Source organism: Theobroma cacao, chromosome 7 (genome assembly GCF_000208745.1).
Source record: "Theobroma cacao cultivar B97-61/B2 chromosome 7, Criollo_cocoa_genome_V2, whole genome shotgun sequence".
In the NCBI taxonomy this organism is placed as follows: Eukaryota; Viridiplantae; Streptophyta; class Magnoliopsida; order Malvales; family Malvaceae; genus Theobroma; species Theobroma cacao.
The window spans coordinates 1,674,842-1,698,345 of NC_030856.1; the positions used below are offsets into that span (position 1 = coordinate 1,674,842).

The 23,504-nt window shown below is 35.4% G+C and overlaps 4 protein-coding genes across 11 annotated transcripts; 3 read left to right on the forward strand and 1 right to left on the reverse strand.

Moving 5' to 3' along the window:
• On the forward strand, positions 1,144-1,605 carry LOC18593461 (stigma-specific STIG1-like protein 1). The gene has a single exon (XM_007020689.2). The coding sequence runs from the start codon at positions 1,144-1,146 to the stop codon at positions 1,603-1,605; it is 462 nt and encodes a 153-aa protein (XP_007020751.2).
• Positions 4,872-5,360, reverse strand: LOC18593462 (stigma-specific STIG1-like protein 1). The gene has a single exon (XM_007020690.2). The coding sequence runs from the start codon at positions 5,358-5,360 to the stop codon at positions 4,872-4,874; it is 489 nt and encodes a 162-aa protein (XP_007020752.2).
• Positions 8,644-17,110, forward strand: LOC18593463 (UPF0505 protein C16orf62 homolog). Of its 4 annotated transcripts, none has more exons than XM_018125234.1 (23): positions 8,644-8,794; positions 8,889-9,107; positions 9,619-9,649; positions 9,826-10,010; positions 10,167-10,329; positions 10,604-10,703; positions 10,916-11,085; positions 11,303-11,469; positions 11,833-12,021; positions 12,186-12,275; positions 12,502-12,579; positions 13,217-13,360; positions 13,546-13,628; positions 14,470-14,611; positions 14,711-14,794; positions 15,213-15,374; positions 15,456-15,543; positions 15,723-15,800; positions 15,908-15,974; positions 16,080-16,176; positions 16,320-16,436; positions 16,522-16,578; positions 16,702-17,110. In XM_018125234.1, the coding sequence occupies exons 1-23, from the start codon at positions 8,681-8,683 to the stop codon at positions 16,849-16,851; spliced, it is 2,775 nt and encodes a 924-aa protein (XP_017980723.1). In that variant the 5' UTR covers positions 8,644-8,680; the 3' UTR covers positions 16,852-17,110. The 4 variants fall into 4 exon arrangements, with proteins under 4 accessions (XP_017980723.1, XP_017980725.1, XP_007020754.2 ...); XM_018125236.1 differs by having other exon boundaries at positions 11,839-12,021; XM_007020692.2 differs by having other exon boundaries at positions 10,167-10,326; positions 10,607-10,703.
• Positions 17,593-22,523, forward strand: LOC18593464 (splicing factor, suppressor of white-apricot homolog). 5 transcript variants are annotated; one of them, XM_018125100.1, is made up of 4 exons: positions 17,593-17,983; positions 19,058-19,218; positions 19,688-20,488; positions 20,871-22,523. In XM_018125100.1, the coding sequence occupies exons 1-4, from the start codon at positions 17,707-17,709 to the stop codon at positions 22,380-22,382; spliced, it is 2,751 nt and encodes a 916-aa protein (XP_017980589.1). In that variant the 5' UTR covers positions 17,593-17,706; the 3' UTR covers positions 22,383-22,523. The 5 variants fall into 5 exon arrangements, with proteins under 5 accessions (XP_017980589.1, XP_017980590.1, XP_007020762.2 ...); XM_018125101.1 differs by having other exon boundaries at positions 17,860-17,983; positions 19,058-19,550; XM_007020700.2 differs by having other exon boundaries at positions 17,860-17,983; positions 19,058-19,428.

Consider the following 23,504-nt stretch of genomic DNA (forward strand, 5'->3'; position numbering starts at 1 on the left):
GTCTGTCTTTAACCCTCGACAAAAGTTGACTAACTCCGTCCCTGTTTCCTACCATCTAAAGGCCAAGAAAGCTTGTATGCATATGGGGTTTTTGGAATGAATAGTGCTGCTTACTTTGCTCTCCCCTCACCTTTTAACCTCCCATTTTTAGATCAAGATGGTTAGATGGGGTGTGTAAAACATTATTCTTCAAAACTGACAGTATCATTTACAAGTTTTGATAGGTGAGGTGTCATAGTAGAATCGTAAATCTTACATCGTCTGTGTATTAGAGTATGACTGGATATTTAAGTATTGAAATTTTTTTAAACTTATGATACGTCTTTTGTGATACAAAATCATGAAACTTAACGAATCAAAATAAATAATACCTTACACACCAAGACAATTTCTTATGCTAGGCTAGCCATGGCTTGCCCTTTGTTTTTTTGGTTTTACTTTTGCTTTTCCTTAATTCAACCAAATCAATGGTCATGACAGGGAAACTGTACTTTTATACCTGTTGAACCTTGGATCTCATTTTTACAAAGACTGATGCTGCAGGCCAGTGTGGGCTCTCTCAGACCTGAAACAAAATCCATGTGGACTCTCAATTCTATAAATGAATGTCATATCCTTCGCAGGATCTAGGAAGTTTGATAAACACATCTCCACCAGTGCAAACTAGCCAAATACCGGTGTTGTTTTCTGACCTGGTTGTATTTTGGTGTAGATTCACATGGCTTTTAGTTTCAAACTGCACCTAATTCTGGCAAAAAAAAAAGATTTTGCAGTTCAGAAATCTTGACGATTTCAGTAGTTTCAGGTAGCGCAATCTACTTTGAGATTGAAAAAGCTTTCAAATCTGAGTAACAAAACGAGTAAAAAGTCATGAATGGTTCATCACTTTGTTGATGCAGTCCACATGTAGAGTCAGCCTTTCCCTATGGTTCACATTTGTTTTGTATTTGAATTGATGAATGTGGACATTTTGCAAGCTTGGTCTTTGCTTTCTTTAACTTATTTTTTTATTTGAAGGCAGACCCTTCCACCCAGAGCATTCCCTATAAATACCCTTCTTCTAGTCACCCTACTCTCCATCCCAAACCTCTGTTTTAATCCTCTTCACAGTCTGTCAATTCTCTCTTCTTGCACACAATCTCCATGAAGTTCATAAAGCTACTCTTTGCATCGATTCTTGTCATGGTTCTAGTCCTAAGCATTGCAGCAACAGCAAGTCTAGACCAACAGGATGATACTAATAATAAGTCAGCAGCTGAAGAGGATGATAATGATGCTGAGACTAAACAACGTTTCATGTTAGATGAAACAGAAGGCCGATCTCTCTTGCAAAAGAAACGAACTCGAAGACTTACTTGCAACAAGTTCCCTAGGATTTGTCATGCTAGGGGGAGTCCTGGACCTCAATGCTGCAAGAAGAAATGTGTAAACATATTGATGGACCGGCTAAATTGCGGGAAGTGTGGGAAGAAGTGCAAGTACAATGAGATATGCTGCAAAGGAAAATGTGTTAATCCATCATTCAATAGGAAACATTGTGGTGGCTGCAACAATAGGTGCAGCAATGGAGAATTGTGTGTTTTTGGGTTGTGCAATTATGCTTAGAAGAATTTTTTTGTTGAATATCAGTTGGATTTGTTTGATTTGTAAAAGCTAGATGCAGTTCATTCAATCAGAAATATTGTTCTTTTGTTTTAATAGTTTCTGGCCATTTGAGTCAATCTGAGATATTTTTCTGGTGATTATAAGCTGCACAAACTGATCGAAATGAGGATCGAACAAAGTCCTAGCCAAGAAAAAGAATCAAAAACTGTGGCATCATGCCCTGCATAATGAGTAAGAGAAGCCATGCAGGCAATTACTAATCAAAACTGAAAAATGAAGGACTAGATTAAACTTTCAAGTGTGTAACTATCTCGAACAAGGATCGATGACTGTAATAAATTGTTCCAGGTTAGGGAATGCATGAAAGCTTTTCAAGTTCCATCAAAATGTCAGCCTCTTACAAGAATTCTTTCCAATGAAGGATTTCAGAGATTTTTCTTCTCAGGTTTTTCCTGATAAGTCCCCAATCCACTTCAGTTTACAGTTTCCATTATGACATAGTTCACTGCCAATCATTGGTCAGTGATGATCGATCATTCACCAGTACATTCAGATATCAATTATCTAATTATAAATCAAACAACAGAAATCTGACACTGATTTTTACAGTTTAAACCAAATTCTAGAAGTAATTGGGATATTGATAAACTCCAAATTTACTGAACTGAGAATGACATAACTACCATAACATGTCATTCATCAATATTCATACTGTCAATGGAACTCTTAATTAATAAGATCTCTTGATGCAACCTGTCAGTAGCTTAGAACTTCCCGGAGAATAAAATCTTCAAATTATAACTTTATTTGCAGCACTGAAATCGACCAAGATCTGCAAAAAATATACAATGCAGCAGAAGAGCACTGAGAGGAAATAAAAGTTGTTCAGGATCATGAACACTGCCTAAATTTTGAACACATAGACTTCTGTTCCCAATATAATATTCTGCAGATGACAGAAAACAAGTGAGCATTCGATCGTGTTGTCTATGTTTGAATAAACAAGAAGTTCTTTCAATGAAACAGCAAGAACTTTTTGCTTGTGTATGAACTTTTTCAGTGCTGCAGGTATGCTTTTGGACTATGTTAAATTATATTACTATTTGTTTATCCTGGTCTAGAGTTAGAGAATGAAGACCATGCTCCCTATAATCTTTGTTTATTATTTGAATTTGGGGAAGAGAAACAAATCAAAGCTGTCCTTGACCCTGCACATAGAATAAAATCTTTAACTTTTTATTTGTTTAATAGCAGTTGAATAATTTGGACCATTCCACTAAGAGTACTGTGTCACATGAAACACATAACATGTTTCAGCCCTCCAAAGTCTGCTATAAAACCCCCTTCTTCTCTACCAATTCCCACATCAGAGTTCTTCATTGCATCAAAAACCAGCATAAATCATTCTTCCTCGATCTTTCTGAAACTTTCATCGATGAATTTGAGAAAGCTGCTATTGAGATTCATCATGTTCCTAGCTCTAGTAGTCCTAGGTACTCATGCAATGCAACATGCACAACAACAACAAGAAGAAAATGAAATAAAATATGAAGTGCATGCTACAACCAATTCCTTCAACTTGCAATCAACTGAAACTGATGATCAATCTCCTACCTTAGGTGGAGCAGGTAGATTCCTCCTGCAAAAGGCGAGCACGTAGAATGACTTGCAACAAGTTTCCTAGGATTTGTCGAGCTAGAGGAAGCCCGGGGCCTTACTGTTGCAAGAAGAAGTGTGTTAATGTGTTGAAGGACAGGATGAACTGTGGAATGTGTGGGAAGAAATGTAGGTACAATGAAGTATGCTGCAATGGCAAATGTGCGAACCCTGCCTTCAGTAGAAACCATTGTGGGGGGTGCAACAATAGGTGCAAAAATGGAAGCCTTTGTGTTTTTGGACTTTGCAATTATGCTTAGCAATTAGGAACATAACATTAATCTCATTATTTCAATGATTCAAATTCTTTTTGTAAGAGAGAAGAAGATTGTTGTATTAATTTGCGCATTATTCTTTTCTTTAATCTACTAATATCAGTTCAAGCTTTGCTGAAATCCTATGTTCTTGGGATCAGGACAAATGATCACATGTTCTTAAGATTAAAATTTATGCTTTCTTTATTTTCTTTAAAAATGTTTATATTTCATGTTAAAAAGAAATATAAACCGTCACGAATTGCACACGAAACTCTTAATTCGGCCATCTTAATTTTGGATTAATTATGCATAGTTACACAGTCCATAATATAATTTAATAGAGGTAATTAAACACTTAAATCAGAAGGGAAAAAATAAAAAAGAAAAAACCCATTGAACAAGATGGAGAGTTGCATGTGCATGAGAATACATGTGAAGAACCATGTGATCTTAAGCGAAATTTAAGGTAAAACCCCATGGCCTTTTTATAGCCTCAGATCTGGTGTGAAGTGTGAACTGAGCTTTGTTACTCTTTCGTGCTTGAAGTTGAAGTAATATACAAAGCTCAAAAGCTGGCATTTGCTTGACCAAATATCCTTTAATAACAATTTTAACAAATTAGAGGCTTAATTATCGGCTAATTTTCTTTTATGAGTTACATTTTTTTATTCTTTTTCTCTTTTACCATCTAATGGGAGGATATATATATAGTGTATATAATTAATGCATCACGAACTTTGCAATAAAAAAAAATCTTCATTTTTCTTGTTCCTCCTTTTTTGTGTCAAAGATTAATGTTAAAATTGAAACTATCAACAAATATATNAATATAAAAATTTAATTATAAATATATATAATTCAAGTTACAATAGACTTTAGAGTTCAATTACATTGTATATATTTCAACACCAAAATCAAGAAAAATTAGATATATTATCGTATTGGCAATTTAATTAGTAAGATTGATTATAAAATTCCGAGCAACAATATATCAATAATTTTATTGGTATTCAAAATTAACTTACATTAACAGAATATTGTTGCAATGATAATATACATTAAAAATGAAATATATCCTCCCTTTCTCTCCCCTAACCCAAAAAAATATGTAAGGGTAGCAACATTAAGCAATTCCATAGAAATTTTGCTTATAATTTTTTCTTTATGTCATTACATTTGGACAAACAATTATAAAGAAAAATAATGAAACTTTATATTATAATTTTTAAATAACCACCGCAAAACGTTGATTTTTTTTTATTGTATATATGAATAAATTATCACGAACTTCACACGAACTCTTAACCCGATCATCTTAAATTGATCCGGCCGGCCGTTTTATTTCGGAATTATTTATGCATAGTTACACATTCCATAAACACAGTATTCGCCAGGCTTGCAACGGTGGTTGCAAGCCCCGCAATGCCTTTTGTCCATAGAAATGTAGACGCACTCTCCCCGGCAGCAAACCTGGGTGAACTTGCACTTATTCCTGCATGCACCGCAGTTGTGGCCGTCGGTGACCAAGTCGACGCATTTGTTGTTGCAGCAGGTGGTGTTGTTCCCACCTTGGACGTGGCAAACCTCTTGGTCCTTGCGGCAATGGTCAGCTGCCCTAGGGTTCCTAGCTTTATCCTGAAGGAAGCGACTTACCCTTTTGGAAGGCATCGGTTTCGGTTCATGCTGCGAGGAGGGTTGGAACGTGCTTGAAGAAGAACCACCGCCATTGATGAGGTTGGAAGCAGGCTGCTTCTCTTCAGTGACCACGATGCTTTTCATGGCCAAAGTGATGGTGATGGCAAAGGTTATGGCTATAGCGACAATGATTTTGGTAAGCTCCATTTCCTTCTTTGTGCTCTTTTGGGTTCTCGAAATGGGAGTTTCTGGTTCGTTTTGTTCTTGTTCTTGCTTTGGGTAGTGAAGGAAATGGAGATCAGAAGAATGGGTCTTGGATTCTTGGGGGGCTAAGCTTAGATTTGTGAAGGAAATGGGGGGGCTTGGACTTGGGCTTATAAGGGGAATAAAGGAGAGGGTTGACCAAAAGACGCGGGAAAAGAGGTAAAAGGTGGTGGGAGGGCTCTTTGGGATCAATGCATGGAGTGTGGTCGAATTCTAGAGCTTATAATTAATTAGAAAATCTAGGGTTTAGTTCTTAAGCAAGTCAAGTTCAAATATTGTTTGCATACATCCCAAAGTTAAATTCAATAAATGGGATAATTTTTTTTATGTTTCTTCTATTATTAACTCATTTCAGATAATTAAAATATCAAATTATATTGTACATATCTTTAAAAATCATCATTGTGTTTATTGAAAAATTTAAAAATTATCTTTTTTTTATAATTTTATTTGTTCCAAGAACTGAGACTTGAAGCTTAGAACCCCAACCCAATGGGAAGTCCACCGCTAAGGGTGGTGGGGCAGTGGTAGGGTGGTTGAACCATCTCAACGAAGCCGACTCAAGGTTTACAATGAAATAATTATATTGATAATGTTTATGTGATAATTTAAATTGTCAAAATCCAATGCATAACACGTTAGTTATGAATTCATCTTTCAAAAAAAAATTATGAGTTCATGAAATTTAATTACACAATATGTATAAATTTTTATCTGCTTCACAATTAAAGACGTACATCTTCGTATATAATTATCTCCAAAAACCCTAATTTACAATATTTCAATATTGTCTTGATGCATATGTATGGCCTTCTATAATTTTCTTCTTTCCTTTTTTTTTAATTATTATGAATTTTATAATCGATTATTTTATTTTGTTGTAAAAGCTTGAAGCATATGCTAGTTTCTATCATCACATGGTATCATAGAAGTCAAAAGGGCAAATTCTAGCCATCTTTCTTCGAATCTTGACTTCTTGTAAAGCTAGCTTTAGCTTGAGCAATCTCCATTGATGGACAGCAAAAGGTGTCCCCATATGCCTGACCTGAGGAAATTTAGCCATACTGTTAGGCAAAGCAAAGTTAGGGTTTGCCATTTGAGGAGAAGAAGAAGGAAAAATAAATAAAAAAAACAGACCCTAAACTCGCTGCCACTCAACGTGTTGGGGAAAAGCAATACCTAAGCTTTTTTAATTTCATTAATTTCATTGTCATGTACAATGAATTACTTTCATTAATTTTTTAATCTAATAAAAATTAATGCAAGTTAGCTAGCAATGAAGAATTAATCAATCCTACGTGTAAATGTTTATTGTGTAATAAGCTATTATAAATTATATTGTGGATGATATCAAACCGGTGTGCGCCAAATGGCATGATAGTGGAAAAAAATTTAAAAATATTTTTGGAATAAATTATTGAATCAAACCCATGGTAGTGCATAGTCGATTTTAGTTGGTGGAACGATTTGCCTTGTTAATATTTCTTAACATTATGGCTAGCTTCTTAAAGTGACTATGGTCGTTTAGGTCAATGAAGTTCGCGGTATTAACATGTCTTTGAAGCCCTTAGATGATGAATTTTATATTAATTTTACGGTTTTCCATGGCTCCTTCTAATTGTCTTGCATGAAAACATGCAAAAATTTATAAAAATTTTATATTTATTATTATTATAAAATGAAAAAAGGTGTTTAAAAGAAATACATGATGAGTTTTCACTATAGTAAATTTGGATTTTAACTATAATTATTTGATGCAGCGTGTATTTTTATACAACTTAAATTTTTAATTACATTTTTTCATCTTTAACGTAATAAATAAAGTGTAACCATTATTAGTACATGTAACTTTAACGGGTTCATTTTATTCACAATATTATAAAAAATTTATATGATGCAATTAAATCTAAAAAAATACATTCAAAGATCAAATTTGTTGTAGTAATTTTTTTTGGCCTATGAATTAACTTTACTTAGTTTTTATTAATTACTCATCACATGATAATTAACTTGCATTAGAGGTCAACAAGTACACATTGAAGTGTTTAATTAAGAATAAATAAAACACATTAATAACTTATTATAATATAATTAAAGTGATTATATATTTATCCAATGGCCATGTTAGGAATATTAATAAAAGAGTGTTAAATTTTTCCAAATTTCAATGTAATATTCATCATGGCCAAATTTCCATGCCCTTTAAACATGACAAATCCCATATCTAAAGGATGGTATTAATTTGTAGTATGAAATGTGCTGATATATTACTTCAAGAGAGGAAAGACTTGGATTTGATTTTGATGCTACCTCAAATTTTTTATATATAAACTTTATACATCATAATCCCATGATGTACACATGCTAACATTAAAATTAAATTATTGCCTCAATAAATTTAGGAAGATGTTGAAACATATAGTCACTTCAAATTCTTTTCAATATAGAGAGAAAAAAATGAAAAATATTATGACTTGAACATAAATATATGATCAATTTTTATTCAAATCTCACCTCATTTATGATCGCTTTTTCTCTTTGGAGCCGGAGATGAGATGGTGTTGGCTTAATAGCCCTCGATACCTAAATATCTTGTACAACTCTAAAATACTATTAAAAGGGTTTTCAACGTAACAGTTATTTTGAAATAAAGAGATTGCGAAGAAAAATGAAGTATTTTAGTTTAAAAAAATTAGTTATTGTTTCGGATATTGAAAAGTAACTTTATGAACTCAAATATTCTCATTACCAATAGAAAAGAGATGATTATGATGATCTTACATTTTTTTAGAACATGTCATATCAAACATAACAATCTTTTTTATCTTAATTAAAATCTCAAGAATGTGAATTACATTTCATGTATCAAATATCATTTAGGTGACGTTTGACGCCTCACCACTAGATGATTTTAACGGAATGTGATTATCTTATAAGGTGATTGCTAGGTAATAAATTGTTGGAAGGATAATATTATAATATTTAGCATATACGGGAAAGTACTTATTGAAATCTTTGTAAGGAATTTTTAGAGAGTTTGTATTCGCGTGTCGAATGACTAAGTCCAGTTCATTCTTTGTAAGAGGCTACAGGCCCAAATATGGCAAGACGCACAAAAAAGGGCTAAAGGCCTAAATAATTGCTTAAACGCCCAAAGGCCCATGCAAAGGAAGGGTATAAAACGGCACGCTTTGGCGGGATCGAATTATCAGAAAAGTTAATTTAAAGCAATAGAAACCGAAGGAGGGCTCAGGCAATAGCAAATGGAGTTCAAGCCTCGAAACTACGTCGCAGAAGCACAGTCCCACGCGCTCCGTCGCACAGGCGCCGATCTCCACCCTCTCTCCTCCCCTTCTCCTCGCTCTATCCTCCGCCAGGTCCAAATTCTCTTCTCTTTTTTTTTTAATTTTCCTTTTTTTTAACTCCTCATTTTTCTTATTTAATTATAGTTTTAAGAATTTATAATTGTAGGCTGATGATCACGTTGAAAGTAGCAATAGCGAGGAGTTCTTTGATCCGCTTAGAGCACCTAATTCCAAAGCATCGGCTGTGATCGTCGACGGACAAGATCTGGAGAGCATTTCTAGTGGGAATGAGGATTCTATCCAAGTTCAAATGAAGGAGTGGACCTCGTTTAAGAGATTCTTGATGCAGAGGTTTCCTGTTTCCAAAATGATTTCAGTCTCCTCTGTAAGCACATCTCATTTGCTTAGAATTTTATATTTCAATTTGGTAATCTATGACTTTAGATTGAGGTATGGCCATGCGTTTATTTAAGTAATTATGTGAACTTAATTATTCGATGAATTGTTATTCTATATACCAGTGGCGGAGTTTAAAACTCGAGAAGAGAGTTTATATGATTGTCACTTGTTTACTTAAGTAGTTAGATTAACTTTTTGGTTTTTTCATTCGTAGTTAAGTAGATAAGTGTCGAGTATATAAATCTGCTTGTGGAGTTTTTGGAATCCACCGCTAGTGTATAAGATAATAGTCTTAATTCAGTATTAATATTCTTATTTATAGTTAAATTGATAATGTGGCAAACATATGAACTTGGTTGTGGAGCTTTTAAACGCCAATGGCGGTCTGTTGTTTTGGTTAAGTAATTCCCTTTCATGTGTGTGTGATGGTTAGATGTTATACCACTTGATTTTTTTATTATTTTGGTCATGACTTTGAGACATTGTTTGTCTCACAGATGTCCAATACGATTGTGAGAAGTGGAAAAGGTACGAAAGTCTCTGTTCCTTTCTGTTTGTTTTGTTTATTCGTTAACTTATTGATGGTCAGATACCTTTAGGCTTTAGTAGTCAGCATGATGCTGTTACTGTATTTTTGGTTTGTTTATTTGCAATTTACTTGCACTATATTCTGATCGTAGCTATTTGATGACACAAATTTGTAGCATATGAGAAATCTTCAACTAGCATGCATCTGGAAGAACTGGATGATATAGAAAAATCTTCAGAAGAGGGTGCCAAGGCTATCACACGGCAGGAATATGTATCACGATTACATGAGCTGAAAGATGAAATAAATCGTGCTTGGCACGCTGAAGATCGTGTAACATCTTTGAAGTTGTCTATAAAGGTAAATTTCTCTTTTATGTTTGTGAAGTTGAGTTACTTGGCAACTTATATCAATCTGATGTGAAAATTAATTAAAGGTCAAGGCATGATATTCTTTTATCTTGCTTGTATATGGAATGGGTTACGTGGCTTTCAAATAACATTCTCCTTTCTGCAGGTTGCCAGGCTTCTAATGGATACATCAGTTTCAAATTTTTATCCAACGTTGTTCGTCCTTGCTACGGATGTATTGGACATGCTTGGGGACATGGTATGGGAACGCATAAGGCAGAAAGCTGAGTTTGCTGAAGATGGAACCAAACTTTGCTCCTTACCAGGTTGTCTGTCATTGTCTGTTTGAACATTCTTATACTCTATTTCTTAGTTGCTTTTCTATGTTCACTACACCAAGGACCAATAGAGTGGTGTTTTTAATTTTTAGTATAAAATTAGGGAACAATGCACTATAGTCATTTATCTTTGAGCAGGTGCAATCTCACTTTCAGCTTTTTTGATTGATTGTTGGTTTTAAACCTAGGTTTGCAGTAGATTGTTGCTATTTTCTTAACTGTAGCAACGGGATGCTTTAACTGAAACTTTTCTTTGGATTTAAAGCAGAGAACTTTGGAGCAAGTGATGTTTGTGTTGATGCCAAAGAAACTTGCTATAACTGGTTTTGCAAGGTTGGTTCCATCCGAGAACTTCTTCCACGCATGTGAGGTTCATTTCATATTCTCTTTTTTCTTTTAGTGCTTTAATAATTCTAAGAGATGCTGGTGATGCAAGGTTGTTTTTTTTTCATATTTCCATTTTTGCTTAATTTTATATTTTTTTGTTTCTGTTTTGCATTTACTTTTATCCTTTTCCTTTTCTCTTTGTATTATAATTGTAATAATAAGTTACCTTGTATTCCTCTCTGTATTTCAGTTATTTGGAGCTGGCTATTTTGCCTTGCTGGCGTTTTCTGATTGAACAACCAGCAGAGTCTCTTCAGCGCCTGGTTATGATGACAAGAGGGCTAGCAGATCCATTAGCATCTGCCTATTGTCGCCTGTATATTGCCTATCGTGCTCTGAAGTTTCCCATGTATGATACAGGTCGTTTTGTATTTTTATTTACACACAGACATTTGCTTATGTTGATAAATGGCTCCTTCATGCATGCATATTTGGCATATTGATTCTAGAATTGCCAGGTTATGTTAATCAGACCAAGGACATTCTATTGATTGGCTTTGGCTTAATCTGGTTTTGCTTCACGTATTCTAGTTCCAATTGATTTGTTGGCATGACTTGTTTGATACTGTCATTGCAGGATCTTTAATTACATGTGTTAATGACATCAAACTTGTATTTACACGGATATCATCAGCAAAGGAAACTGCACATGGATGTTTTGCTGACAGCAAGAGGTCACTTGTCGGTCTGATGGAACCAGCTATTGAGTTTATTATGAAATGCATATTCAATGATGCATCTCTGGTTAGTAATAGGGTTTCATGTGGCAATAATACTTTTCCCAAAGCATCTGCTTGTCTAGGTTTTAATTTCATTTTCATCAATAAAACTTACGCAGCAAATATCGTCACTGGCAGTTGTTTTTGTTTTATTAATGTCTAATAGAAGGCGTTCTGAACTAGTAAAAGTCAAAAGTTATTGAGCAGAACAGTGGAATGCTGATTTTGGATGTATGAAACTTGTCTATGAAATTTTTGATAATTGCTTCAAATTTACTGTTCTTGTTGCTATTAATTAGTGGCAATGTTAATCTATTCTGAATAGTTGCTGTTCCATGAATTAATTCTTCTTTACACTGATTTTACGATGTTTGCATTCTTTTGAAAGAGGCAGGTTGGCCAAGTACTTGTAGAGCTTGGACTAGGAAGAAGTCAGGAGGAACTGTTTGGTGGTTCTCCGTGTGTCTCAATTGTTCTTCATCACTTACTGAAGGAACTTCCAACTGATGTTGTCAGCTCTCATGCTGTGGATATCCTTCATCTTATTAAGTGCAGCAATGATTACTCCTATGATCAGGTAATTTTCTTATGATGAGGAGACTTGTGCCATAAGCCTTTGCATTTATTTTAGAGCAAACAGTTCTCTTTGTTGCCATCCTTCACTTTACTCTTTCCTCCTTTTTTGTTGTCTTAGATATGTAATATATGAATCTTTGCTGATAATCTTGCTTGTTGGAGCAGTGTTTGAATTACAGGTTGCTTGGACTCAGGCTGTGTGAACAGATCTCTGAGATTGGCACTGTTGATGCTGTTGTCAATGAAGTTATGCAGGTATATTCTGTTTCCTCACTCGATGTTTGTAATTTGTTTTACTTGTTATTTTACAATTCTTGTATCTTCCTTTATTTTCATAAACTAGTCTTAAATTTTTCTAACGTAGATTTTTACCTTTCTATTTCTCTATATCAAACACCTTTTGCCAATAAACCATGCATTTAGTATTGATTATGTTTATTTTCTTGGTGTATTTGTTTTTCACTGTAAAATGCATTGTCAGGTGGTTTCTCAATATGGGCTTGATGAGTACCTGAAGGTTGTGGAAGCTTATCTCGATATTCTTCTTCAAAATCAGATGGTAAGTCTGGAGGTGCTCTTTGCATATTTATGTTATTGATAGGCAGCATTTTCTTAGGCATTGTTTTTTAAGGCTTATTAAACTGTAAGTCCTTTTAGTGCTGATTTCCTTGGGAACTTCTTCCTGTGTGCTCCAAAATGGATTGGTTCTTTAATTGTGCCCTTTTCCTTATCAGTAATATCCTTCTCTCTTTGTGGCACAGATGAAGAAAGTTGGAACGGTTTTGTGTCAAATGGCCGCAAAAGTTCTCAGCACATTAAGAATTTAAAGAGAATTTTCCAATGCTGTACTTCCTAGAAAAATATGAATCTTCATTTCATTTTTCTGTTGCATCATTCAAAGTTAAGGGAAAAGTAGATGGGTATGCATTGGAATATGAGTTACGTGCAAAAAAGTTCCAACTCTGGCAAGATAATCAAAAGGGGAATGTAATGACCAATTTCACTTTTCATGATAGATGTAAATCATCAGTTGTAGCAGAACCATATTAAAAACACTTCATATAAGTCGTGTGTGACTTGGACTTGTATTATATGTGCTTGTCTATATCGTTTCTTTTCTTGTTTTAAACAGTTTTATATTTGGCATTCAGTTGTTATAATATATGTATTCTCTCCCAATCCATTGATTATGCTAGGATGGCCAACTAAAGACTATTTTGGAAGGGATTTTAAAGTTAGCATGTGGTAAAGTAATTGCTGAAGATGAACTAGCAGGCTTGCAATCCATCTTGGTGAAGCTTCTTTCTCATTTTAAGGACTTGGAAAATGTGTTTTCTTTGGTAATCTTCTGAACAGATTTCTACATTAGATATTCTTCAACCTTGGCTTGTTCCCCTTCCCCTTCCCTTCCATCAGCCTCCCTTAATACTTTAGTTTTACGTTTGTGTAGCATAACTTGGCTCAATTAGAGAACTATATTATCACATCACTAATGGAAGAGTGGCTGCAATTTGTTATTTTGTAGAACCATTTTCTTCAGATCTTAGATTTGATGCATGGGAGCTCTCGTAGCATTGTCAGTATGCATATACTTGATATGGCTACAAGGTATGGTTTGTCTTCTGATCCTAATTAATGTAGTTAAGCCCTTGTCTTTTTGTTACTGTTTATTACTGTCATGGGCTATCCCTCACTTGCCTTGATGCCATCGTAATCTGTGGCCAGTCAATGCCGGCATAAGACTATTGGACTGGTTTTCACCTGCTATTGACTTGTAACATAATATCTTAGTGAAAACCAAGGTAGCCAAACATGTGTGCCTGAGCACTTACCTGAATATTTTTGTTTGTTATTTTGAGTTGCTGAGCGCGTGCAATGGCTACATTGTGTGTTAAAAATAGCATCAGCACTCAGCACAGGGTCATATGTACATGAAGTAACTTGAGCTTTCTATTTTGCCAGAATGCAAAGCTTTTGAAATATCATCTTTATTTCACAGGTATTAACAATCGTAATTTCTCTCATAATGTGACATTCAAAGCAGTCCAATGGCATAAAATTCAAGAAACCTGGTTATGAAGACTGGCATTCATATGCTTTATAACAATTAGGTGGCTCCGTGGTATACCTAGGTGTGACCCACAGGCTGCATTGGTTTAGGTTTGAAGTTCAAAGCAGTCCAATGGCATAACATAAGTTTGTCAGTATGGGGGTTGTATAAACTTTGAAGTTTCATGAGTGTGTAGGTGTTATGGTAGTTTTTAACAACTAAACAAGATTTTGAAAACCTCATTAATGAGTATCTTCTGTTGATATCTGTTAACTTGCTTGTAGTTTGTGATCTGTATTCATTTTCCTTTTCTTTATTGGTGAACCATATTTGTATTGTGTCTGAAAAATTAGTCTCTCATCCAGATTGAGTTGTATTTATGCTTGTTTTGTTTGGCAGGAATGGTTATGTACGTGATCCAACAACCATACAGCTACTTTTTGAAATTTCACTGGCTCTACATGATGATACTGATCTTGCAAACATGAAAAATGACGATACTCAACAGCAAGCACGGCTAATTTCCCTTTTTGTCCGTATGGTGAGTCTTTGGTTTTTTTACCTGTTACATTCTTGTAGGTTGTTGGTTACTCTTGACTATTAATGTGATTTTTTGACATTGTCATTGCTCTACTTTTAGGTAGACCACGGGGCAGAGTATGAAGGACATTTAGCGTTTCTTGTGGAATGTCGTGGGGCCTTTGGCAGCATAATTGAACTTAAGGTATACAGTTATATTTCTATTTCTGATTTGATTTTGTTAATCATTTGAGTAACAGAGGTAATGTGTGGTCGAAGGATTCATGGTGAATCTGTTTGTTCATCCAAACTCACTTATCTGGATAATATGGCACATGAGATTGACAAGTAGTTGTAGCAGCAGTCAGCTCATTTTAAACAACTTGATGGAAGAATATTAAAGAATGAAAACTGTTGCACTGGTTTTCCTCAGACGGGGAGCTAGAATGTTGTCATGGCACTGGCTGTGATTCTTGCGTTTAATGTGTAGAAATAGTTACTACTTGTTCATGTATTTGTTAAAATATTATTCCATTATTTCACTAGTAAAGCAGATTCTTATTGATTTTGAGAAACTTCTCTTGGGCTTTATTCAGCATTTGATTTTCCACTAATTCTTGCAGGAATTTCTTGTTCACTCTAGTAATTGTTTAGCTACCAAAGCTCTGAAAGATGGGAAAACGCATCTTAGTTTTGTAAAGTCTTGCATAGCATTTAGTGAAGTCACAATTCCTTCTATTTTGGGTCATATCAAGCAATTACATCTTTATCTTGAGACTGCTGAGGTAATGTTTCCTTTCTCTAATAAAATATGTAATAGTCAACTTAACTATGAATCTGAGCTCATTCATATGGCTGTATATTAGGTTGCATTGTTAGGTGGTTTAGTTTCTCATTGTGATGGACTGATAGATTCAGCAATCAGCTGTTTACAGAGTTTTGATTGGATGGAAGGTAATTTTTTAGCATTCTTTCGATCTGACTTGCTGATTTTGTGCCTTTTCTCTTTAGGAAAAGAAATTATCTTCTTTCTCATTTAGATCACTTCTAGTTACTAGTTTTTTCGCTTTTGATGTAGTAATCATTTGAAATTTATGCAATTCATTAGTGATGTTGTATTTCCGCTTTAATAGGCTCTCGAGTGGCAGTGGATTCTGATAGGATTCTCTCCTTCATTCGGAAATTATGCAGCCTCTTGGTTATGGTTCCAGGTCATTCATTGATTTATTGTTTACTGAACATTCTATTAATATTACTAATTTCAACTAAAATATTACTTTAGTAAATGGATTTTGTCTGATTATTTTTACTTATTTAGGTAATCCTGAAGTAGGCATTTTGCATATTCCGAAGAGCATATTGTCACTCATTCATTCCCAGTCGTGGTAAGCCCTTCCATTACTTCTTAAATGCTAAAAAATTTTCTGACAAACAAATGTTCTTTTCAGTATTATTTGTTCTTTTATCTAATGTTCTTAGGCATTTTGTAGGTCACCAAGAATGAAGGCAAGAATATTCTGTGCAATAGTTTCTTTATCAGCTACACTTTCTCAAGGGAGGCTCCCATATCATGCAGTTCATCCGGAGGTCCCTCGACTTATCTTTTATTTAAAGGGTTTCAGTTTTTCAAAATTCCCTAACGTCAAAACCTTTTTATGATTCAGTCAGAATAAACAAAATAGTTGTCAAATTGATTTCTAATAAGACTATAATTTTTCTTTTTTTTGCAGATTCTGGGCAATGATTTGTTATTCTTTGGTGATTCATCTTACGTTCATGAACTTCTCTCATTGACTGAGTCTGTCCTTCAAAACCTTGTCGGTGTCATTGAACAAGAGCCTTCCCAGGTAAATATGTTTTTGAAAAATTACTGGTTTTTAATACATTGACCTTTTTTTTCTCTTTTCCATGGCTGACTTGTTATGCTGGAAGGCTGCCCGGGGAAGCATGTCACTCGAAGCTTGCAACTGCATAGCATCATCTTTCAAGGTAGGTTCCTCTACCCTAATCTTAGCTTGACCTTGTAGAAATCAAAGGAAATTCTTATTTCGCCTTCAATGTTGGTGTATGCAAGGCATGATACACTACTTCATGTTTTCTTTTAATTTGCAGCTAAACGAACATGTATTGCCCATCTGCTCGAAACTGATAGAAACTGCGAAATTGTGTTTGAGTCCTAATGACAAGTATCTCATGTCCACCATCAGTTTTCTGGACAAGAACTTGCCTATTGCAGCTGTCTCACCGGCTATTGCCATCTAATATGAAAAGGTGTTCATCGAAGGGATAGCAATAATGGCTACCTTTTAATCGGGTATTCACAAGTATCCGACTCAATTCTATAAGGTTCAAATATCCTATATTCGGGTTTGAAACGGGTACTGGTAAATAGCTTCAGGAAATACTCTTTGCATTCTCTGATTGTTAGATTCAGAACAGTTCTTCAAAGAAAAATTGTTGTATGGTTTATAGCTCGGTCATGTTTCTTAATGTTAACTCTCGCTCTTACAATTTGGACTCCTTTTTTAGTGACTAAAAATGAAATAAAGATTTATATTTGATGTATTGTTAATATATATACATATATATTATTTAATCAATTCAAAATGTTATATAAAATAAATATTTTAAAAATTATGAATATTTATTTTTAATGATTTTTGAATTTTTAAATCCATTTATTAATTATAATTGCATAAATAATCAAATATTAGTAACAATAAACTTTTCCAACATTCAAAAAATAATATATTTTTCACTTATTTTTAAATTAAAGAAAATTGCAATGAATTATTTATCTTAAATCTTGTGTTATTAATTTTTATATTCAAACACTTATTTTTTCTTTTTGAAAGTAAAAGGCAAATAAAGAAAATTTTAATTTCTTTGTTTTAAAAAAAGAAAAAGGAAAAAAACTCCAAGGACAAAAGTAATATATACAACAAATATAAGGGTTTTATTGCAAAATATTAACAAGCTTCTTCTTTAACCTTTGCGTTTTGGGCTAAAACAAGAAAGAAGCAAAACCCTTCTGCAGAAGCAAGATCCCTAATCTCTCTTCCTCTCTTCCCTTCTCTAAATCCAACGGTCCAGAACAAATTTCTATCGGGATTTCCGATGGATCTAGATGTCGTGGGCCGCCACGCTCTGCTCTTCGACGATGACGCCATGGCCTCGTTTGTCAACTCCGCGGCGGCTCTCGTCGACTGGAACTCGCTCTCCATCGATCGATACGACGTACGCCACCTCCTCTCCGGACCTCCTCCGCCACGAAAGAAACGGCGCCATCCTTCCCCTCCGACGCAAACCGCGGATGATAACTTGGAGTCCGAGCTCGATCGCGAACGTTACCTCGATTTGCCTCCTTCCTCTCCCTCGCCGTCCGATCAGCAAGGTGAGAAACGATACAAAGTTACCTCTTTTTTAAAAAAATTTAAGTTACTATTTAATCTATGCAATAATTTCATCGCTTCTACTTTTAATTATCAATATGAACTCTAATTCTGCAATTTTTATGAGATTTATTTTTTTCCTATTTTTGGTAATTAAAAAGTGTATTATTGTTATTATGGCAATCATTGGGCTTCGTTTGAATAATAAAAATTAAAAATTTAACCTTTTCTGGTACTTTATAGCTGTCTGCTCATTTTTAACCTAAAGCAATAACGCAAAAGCACGTTAATAGGAGTGGCAACGAAACGAGCCTTAACTTATGTTAGATTACATTTTATTTATCTTTAGTTACCTAAGGATGTTAGTAAAAAGGAAAAGAGCCTTATATTACTGTTGTTGTAAATTATGAGCAGAGTGGAATCTTTGCTTGTTTAGTTCTTTGACTTGTCACTATTGAGGATATTGTGCTTGAACATTGTTGGAAAATATCTCTAACGAAACAGATGAGCTTGAATCTTTAGATTGAGAGCTTGTTTTAACAAAATGGGGACATCTTTAGAACCATATGCGTTAAGTTACTCTGCTAGAGGAACTAATGTGGCTTTCTTGTTTATGTTGTTGAAAGCTGACTTAATTGGCTATAGGGTTCTAAGCCTAAATAGATGCTTAATGAGGGTTGTAAGCTGACTTAATGTTGTTGCTTTCCCATTGCATGAATCGTTAGGCTTTGTCAATTTGCTATTGTCTCTGTTTGCATTTTTCTTTTGGAAAAATTTTGTATTTTTTTTATCTGTTGTTTCTTTTGAAGACAGTATTGTGCTGAGTAATGGGTGATTCACTTTCTAGTTTGCATGAACATTATATATTTTGTACTGCTTTTCCAAGTTTGCAGGAAGGAATCTAGTTTGCAACAGTTTCGTGTTTCAGAGAGACAAGTAAGAATGATACTACCTTACTCTAGCGTATCCTAACTTTGTGTTTGCTGTTGATACTGTTTGCTATGTGTTTCTAAAACCATAATTGTGTAATGGCTGTACATAGAAATGATTTTGATTCTGGTTTATTTTGCTTCCAGATGGAGATAATGATGAGGAATGTGCGACTGCTGGTGGAGTCTATAATGCTGTTCCCTTTTCATATGGAAACACTGGTGATTTCAATGAGCAAAAGGATACTGATGCAGAGTCTAGTTTTCGGCCATCCTTTCCTGTGCCTGAAAGCTTACTTCAAAGCCTAGTAAGTACATACTCATCTTCGTACAATATATCTGTACTTCTTTTGTATAATCTAGATGTAATTGTTTGTTGATACTTATCCAATGTGGCTGCGTGATAGTTGAGTAAGGTGCATGTGGTATTCTAAGGCTTACAATGTCTAAGTTTCAGATGCTCGGAGCGCAGATGCAGTTCTTGTTTCCTTTTGATGTCATGACAAGGGGGCGTGCAGGTGGGATTAGGATGATAGAAATTCGTTACTTTTCAGGAATCTTATTCACTTGAGAGCAAATGGGATGATACATATCTTCCCAGAAGTTCTGTTTCTTGATCTTTGTGCTTATCTAAATATATGTGAGATTCTGTGGTGTTCTATTTTCATTTAATTCTTTGGTATTATTAGTAAGTTTCTAATCACTCTTGGGACTTCGCAACTGTTAAATTCTCATTATTGACTTGGAAACTTTTTTCTTTTTCTGTCTTTTCATCAGCCTTCTACAGAGAAAGTACACCAGATCATGGCAAGGACGGCTATGTTTGTGAGTAGATATGGCGGACAATCAGAGATTGTTTTGAGGGTCAAACAGGGAGACAACCCAACATTTGGCTTCTTGATGCCTGATCATCCACTTCACGCATACTTTAGATTTCTTGTTGATCACCAAGAACTTTTGAGCAGCAACTCTGTTGATGAAGAGAGCAAAGCTGACAGTGCACTTGATCAGGCGGGTCGTGTTAGAGGAGGTGGTGCATTATCTTTGCTTGGTACTGTATATGGTTCTGGAGAAGATGAGGAAGGTGCAACTGCAAATGCTAGCGAAGTTAAAAGAAAGGAATCTGTGGAAGCTGGGGTTGCTATTAATGAAACGTCATCTAATGGACCAGAACAGAAACAATTTTCTTCAAGTGTAAATAGGAAAGATGAGACAGTAACAAAGGATTCAGCTCCTTTAACTAAGGAAAAGGCTTCTCTGATAAAACGAAATCGTTCGATAACAACAATTAAGGCTGGAACTACAACTGGGGTGAAGAAAGAAAGTGATGCCTCTGCTGCTGAGAAATCGCGAGCTTCTTCTTTGCCAACCACGTCAAAGGTTGAATTGCCTGTTGTAGAGCCTCCATCTGATTTAAAGAGAGTGGTTGATAAAATTGTTGAGTTCATCCAGAAAAATGGTAGGCAGTTTGAAGCAGTTCTGGTTGAACAAGATGTTAGGCATGGCAGGTTTCCGTTCCTGTTGCAATCCAATCTATATCATCCTTATTATCTAAAAGTTCTTCAAAAAGCTGAAAAGGTTTGGTTCTCACTTTTTTACAATGTTCTGCATAAAGTTTCTGTTTTTCATGAGATTCTTTTTGGTAAGACATATTGTTGGGCTCTGGCTTGGCAGCAGATAAAAAAGGTTGAATATGATGTGGAATATTATATTGTTCCATATGTTTCCTTTTGTGCCAAAGTCTTGCTTCCTTTATCTATGTAGTTATCCCTTTGATTTTCTATCTATTTTTTCATTTTTATTTAATTGGTTTTATATTGCATATTCATTCACATCAGATGTTGTGATTTACCTCTGATCAAATCATGATAGTGAATTCTTTGGTTTTATCTTCAAAGCTGAGCTACAATAATTTGTCACTCTCTATTCTGCCAATGTTAAGATTCTCGTTTGTGTGCAGTCGAAGTTACCTGGTAAAGGATTCATTTCTGAGAAGCATGATTCATCCAGCCTTGGGGTAGAGAAGAAAGCTGCTTTATCCCGAGAAAGTGATAGTGTGCCTGTTGGATCTGACATACCGTATGATTATGATAGGAAAGAGAAGTTTAAAATGGTAATCAGCAAGTCAAAGAAGGATGGACAAGATCCACCTTCCAAAGCTACCCAGCCACCAATCGGAGTTAGTGTGGATGCAGCAGCAGCAGCTGCTATTCTTCAGGCTGCCACAAGAGGCATTAAGAATCCCAATTTAGAAATTCTATCTAAGACATCTTTAAATGGTAGCAGCCAGGCCCGTAGTAGTGAGGGTGGGCATGCCCCAAGTTTGGGTGGTCTCCTTTCATCTCAGCCTCAGAGTTCTAACCAGAAGCCAGGGCAGAAAGGGGAGCCAAGTGTTTCTGGTCCTGTTGCCAATGCTATTGCAAAGACAGCAGCTATTGCAGCTGCAAGTGAGGCTGATTCCTCTGAGGCGTGTTTGTCTAAAGAAGAAAAGTTGAAAGCTGAGAGATTGAAACGGGCAAAGATGTTTGCAGCCATGATAAAAAGTGGTGCTGCACCACTTAAAACTGAACCATTGCGTGGCTTATCTGCTGAACCACCAGAGTCGGGGGTTTCTGGTTCAGGTGTGGAGGGTGGAAGTCTTTTGGGAAAAGAAAGGGAAGGAAGCTCAGTTCCATTGGATGCTAATACTTCTGATAAGACTGAAAATCATGAAAAGATATATTCTGGCAGTGATCATTATGAACGGCGATCAAAGAGGAAGTATCGTTCGAGATCAAGCAGACATGAAGAAGATAGCAGACGGGAGGAGGAAGAAGAAGAAGAAGAAGAAAAAGAGAAAGGAAGGGATCACAAGCACTCAGGTAAAAAGCGGCATTCTCATCACTCTTCGCACCATAGCAGGGATAAACATAAGCATAGAAGAAGGCATTCATCTTCAAAGGATAGAGATTCTCGACATCGGCATAAGCACCATAGGGGCACTGATGATGAACAAGGTCATAACTCAGACAGCTCTGACAGTGACCATCATCATTCTCGACACAGACGGAAGCAAGATAATTCAGATGCTGAACGTCCGCGGTCAAGATTTGCATACGAGCATAACAATTCCTCTGAGGAAGATGAGCATCGACACTATCGACATCATCACAAGCATGACAGCTCCTCTGAGGATGAGGATCGACGCTCCCGACATCGGCATAAGCACCATAGGTCCTCTGACGATGAGCACCAACATCGAAGGAAGAGATCTCACTCGGGAAGAGAGGGAGAATTGGAGGAAGGAGAGATATGTGCAAAATCAGATCAATCTAAATTGAGTGAGGGCAATTGTGTCAGTCGGGAAACTTCAGCGGATATATCAAAACCAGATGCAGAAGGAAGAAGAGCTCCATCTCTGCCAGCCGAAACCACTGCGGTTTCCGATGATTTAAGAGCCAAAATTCGAGCTATGCTGATGGCAACCTTGTAATTTATAGTTGTCATGTCTGTTTTCCTTACCACAAGCATCTAACAGATCATTTCCCCTGAATTAAATGATGAGTTCCTGATCTCACTTTCCAGTTCTTTAATCAAATTCAAATTACTTGCAATATGATGTCATTAAATTGTTCCTTGGATTGCTCCTTGGACCTTTGGTGAGCATGATATCAGGGTGTGCTCTGAATACTCTTGAAAAAATCCAGAAAACCCGTATTTCTACTTGTGACAGGTAATATTTTTATTATTCAAACTCATAAGATATTCTAATCTCACTTAATCAAGTTAGATAATACAGAATGCTCAATTATAATCTATCCATTGTTATCTTAATTATTTGAACTAAACTACTAGATCGAGTTGGATAGTGCAGGATATTGGATTACAAAATATCCATTACTACCCCTAATTACTTGAACTAAACCAAGCAAACCCAATGCTAATCAACTCTGCTTACAATTCTTCATATAATTGAAGGTTTCAGAACATAAACCCTAGGTTTGTTGGAAAGTTGAATCTAGTGCTTAAGATAACCCCCAAAATTCCCCAATTTCTTGGGGAGAAATCTCAATCAATGGACATGAATTTCAGATGGTGGGAATTAAGCGTAGGCCAACATAGTCAAAAACTTATTTTGACTCTTCCAGGAAATTATTAAAACAAACTCCTTTGTCTCATCATAATTTAAATCAATCAAATCAATATTTCCCAATTATTTGGGAAATGGAATGGACTTTACCAAACACGTTTCTTTTCCATTTTTCATAATGGGAATTGAATTCCACCCTATTTGAGGACTGTAGACTCAATTAAAATAATAGTAGGGAGGAAAATGGGATTTCGCCTGAATTCAAGCACATAGAAAGCTTCAAAATGAAAGGAACTTTGGCTTGAATTTGAGCATGGGAATTCATTATTATTATTGTCAATCTACATATAGCTGTCACGGCAAGACATGAAAGGAGAAAACCCAATCTTTTTCACAATAGCCTAAGAAAAATTTGGTGAGCTGTCTTAGGAAAGTACCATTACAAGGTATAGGCCTAGCTGGGTTCTAAGTGATTGAATTTCAAGGTAATTTGCCAAAATTTTGGGAGATGAAAATTTTCACTTG